General features: G+C 35.6%; 1 protein-coding gene across 1 annotated transcript; it reads right to left on the reverse strand.

Annotated features, from left to right (window-relative positions):
- Positions 1-2,100: 2,100 nt before the first annotated feature.
- On the reverse strand, positions 2,101-3,470 carry LOC133857363 (glyoxylase I 4-like). Its single transcript, XM_062292610.1, has 3 exons — positions 3,124-3,470; positions 2,691-2,796; positions 2,101-2,576 (listed from the first exon to the last, which is right to left on the reverse strand). Exons 1-3 carry the CDS (start codon positions 3,276-3,278, stop codon positions 2,253-2,255), a joined length of 585 nt encoding a protein of 194 aa, XP_062148594.1. The 5' UTR covers positions 3,279-3,470; the 3' UTR covers positions 2,101-2,252.

The raw sequence follows: 3,470 nt of genomic DNA on the forward strand, positions 1-3,470 counted from the left end.
GCTCAGTGGTAGAGGGCAGTTTGCAGTGGCTGTACAAGGTGTTGGCGAAGCGGTGTTATGGGCTTAATTTCTCAAGCACATAATAGATCAATAGAAGAAGGGTAATTCGAAGAACCTTAACTCCTCACAAATCAACTCTAAAACTGAATAATATTAATCTTTGCTTAATTATATTAAAGAATTTATGGTGTCTTTAAATAGACAATTACAATACATAGTAGAACTAAAAGTCTAACTAGAATAAAAACTACTTCTAATGTTATTAATAATGATAACATATTATCTATAACATTTAAACTCTAATCTAATCTTAATTCTAATGTTATTAACAAAAATAACTTATTATCTCCAAGTTATTTCAGTCTTAAACTCCTAATGAATTTATGCATTCTTATTCTAAATTAAGAAAGTCTTGCTACTACAAGACTTCTTCTGCCATAGGATATAGACGTAACACAGTGGAAGGCCGCCTATGGCGGTGCAAGGAGGAGAGAAATTTGTTGAAGGAGGAAGAAGACAATGGTCGTTTGGTTGTACAGATTTAACATGGTATCATAGCAGGGGTCCTGAGTTCGAACCTTAGCCTATCTCTTTCATTTACCTCCAATTTCTATTAAATATTTCACATGTTAGACCTCATCTATTAAAAGGGAGTTTGAACCAACACGTGAGGGGGGGTGTTAAAGTATTGATTAAGTGATTAAATTTACGGCTATATCTGCTCGCTACCTCTGACAAGCAAGAGTATTGAAATCCAAAAGTCTTAATAGCATAAAAGAGCTCGATCAGTACATGGAGTATTTTCGGGGACTAACCAAAATTTAGCTTTTGTGCCTTTTTTCTGCGTATCAAAGTGTTCAAGTACTCTCTCAATGTATTTTTTCTGCGACAAGTGCTACAACTTTCTCTCTTTTTTATCCCTATAAATTAAATCATCATCCTTAAGATTTTCTTCGCAGCACCAAGATCCTTCATTTCAAACTTATCACCCAATTGAGATTTCAATCTCTTAATCTCTAAGATGCTTTTCGCAACAATATATAGAGCAAACAAACCATCAAATAATGAATAGTATTATTTAGTTGACTCATCTACAACTGCCATATAACAGCTGAATGATGTAATAATCAAAAACAACCATTGAATCAACTCTTGTAAAAAAAAAAAAAAAAATCAAATGTTATTCCAATAACGGATTTTTATTGCCACATATCCAATCATATGACAATCATATTATACAAGAGTTTACCAAATAAAATCACTCTAACAATCACATTTAATACGCACTAACTATCATAGTTTATTCTTGCATAACTATGACTCAGAAAGATTGTTAAAAAGACTGTTTGAAACTAGAAAACGATCTCTTAAGCCGACAACCACAATCTTCTATTCCTTATGCTATGAACCTATGCATATAGATGATATTTTCAAGTCATCCACGTATGTTGACTTGACTCTTGAGCTAAAATAAGCGACTGTTTTAGCTCGTTCATTGTGGGTTATGGTGTTGGACTATACTCTCAAAACTCACGGTGGTTAGGTTTTGTGGAGGGCAGCCTAAAAAATCAGTCAAATTAAAGAAAAGGACGCAAGGCGGCTGCAAAACATCTTTCGCCAAAACACATGCACAACTACCCCGGCCCACCGCGCGCGCGCCGTCACCTCAACATGCATATTGCTCAAAGGATCACCATCAGGACAAAAGAAGGCAAATCACTGTTTTACAAAGAGCTAACTGCGAATATATATATATATATATATACACACATACACACAACAATTATTTAATTACAAAGGTAAACTAAGCTTCACTCACCTCATGTTTAGGTGAGTTTGCACTCATATTTTTAAAATTTAAAATTTAAAATGTCGGGTTTTCATGTCTTAAACCTTTTAATTACACTCTTACAAGTTTAAGATTAAATCGAACCGTAAAGAGAAATTTAAAAAAATACAAAATTACCCATATTAAAAAAAAAAATATGGGTATTTAAAGTATTTTAGCCTCCTCCGACCAAGAGTGATATTGCAAAATTTTAAAATATGAGAATCCGACATTTTAAATTTTTAAAATTTAAAAATATGATTGCAAGAACGCCTAAAACACCGGGTTTGGTGAAATTTCTCACTTACAAATTCCAGGTTCAAGTATTAGCTACTGTATACAATATGAAAGTAAAGACAAATGTTGGCCCAGAAAAAAGAAAAACAAACAAACAACAAAGAAATGTTCTCGAGGTTTATTTTAGCTAGGCACAGTGAAGATAATCTTCCGTTAAGTGAAGAGAAGGAAGGCATGTCAATCGTTGCTGCGGTGCCATTTGGATAATTTGCTGAATCTGCTGCTGTTGCTGCTGGACATTGCAATGGACGAGTGAGCATGATGATCGGCCGGTGTCAGCAGTTAAAGGAATCACCGGTAGGTTGTCGCAGTTGCAGATTTCTATCATTGTGCCATCTGGGTCGTGGAAGAAAAGCTGATCCACGTAAATGCCGCCCTCCTCTACTCTACTCTTCACGTACTCTATCGTCATCTCCTTCAGATTTTTCTCCACGGTTGCCATGCTCTCACACTGCCGAAATTAACATGCTGATTTAGTACATATAAACAGAGACACACACAGAGAGAGAGAGAGAGAGAGAGAGAGAGAGAGCTAGAGAGAGAGAGAGAGAGAGAGAGTACAAACTTGGAAAGAAATGTGGTTGCCCTTGGGATTGATGTGGCTAATCTTGGGCATGTTATCAGGGTCTTCAGATTGGATGAGGTGTATGCCGATACCATAATTGAATAGCCTATTCAGAATCCAAAACCAAAAGGAAATGATTAACATTCAGTGTCATTTCAAAACAGAGAAAACAGATTCTTTCAAGAAGGTTGAATTTATATTGAATCACGCCATGAACCGTACGTGAAGAATCTTGCACAATATCATTTTGTCGCAGAGAAAAAATTTCAACAAATTGTTAAGGATTATTTTCTATTATTCATGTTTTCAAGAATATCAAAGTGAATTGCACCATGCGCGCACCATCAAAAAAAGCTTCATCAACAAAATACAAGAACTGTAAGAATTATTCATGTGCTCAAAGGATGTTGAAACTGTGATCTTAATTAATTACCATGCACCATCAAAATTAAAGGAACCGGGCCTTCTGATAGGAGAGAAACCAAGAACATTCTGGTAGAAATCAAGAGCTTTCTCCAATGATCTGCTCACGAGCGAGATGTGATTCAAGGATTTAAGACACAGGGGATTTCCCATGCTTCCCTTCATCTTTCTCAACAAACTAATTAACAAGAGTCGTTCCGCCAATTAATTCTCCAGAACAGAGAGTCAGAAACAGTGGGATTACCAGAGGAAGATAATTGAAGAAGATTATGAGGCAAAATTTGAATGGGGTTGAGGAGCTACAAATGCTGGTATATATAAATCAAGAAAGTGTGAAGATTGCCGAGATATTACATG

Source organism: Alnus glutinosa, chromosome 14 (genome assembly GCF_958979055.1).
Source record: "Alnus glutinosa chromosome 14, dhAlnGlut1.1, whole genome shotgun sequence".
Lineage (NCBI taxonomy): Eukaryota > Viridiplantae > Streptophyta > Magnoliopsida > Fagales > Betulaceae > Alnus > Alnus glutinosa.

Coding starts and splice junctions, on each gene's coding strand:
- LOC133857363 (XM_062292610.1), bottom strand. CDS start 3,278: ATGAAGGGAAGCATGGGAAATCCCCTGTGTCTTAAATCCTTGAATCAC. Junction 2,797..3,123: donor TTTAATTTTGATGGTGCATG/GTAATTAATTAA, acceptor GATTCTGAATAG/GCTATTCAATTATGGTATCG. Junction 2,577..2,690: donor GCAACCACATTTCTTTCCAA/GTTTGTACTCTC, acceptor TAATTTCGGCAG/TGTGAGAGCATGGCAACCGT.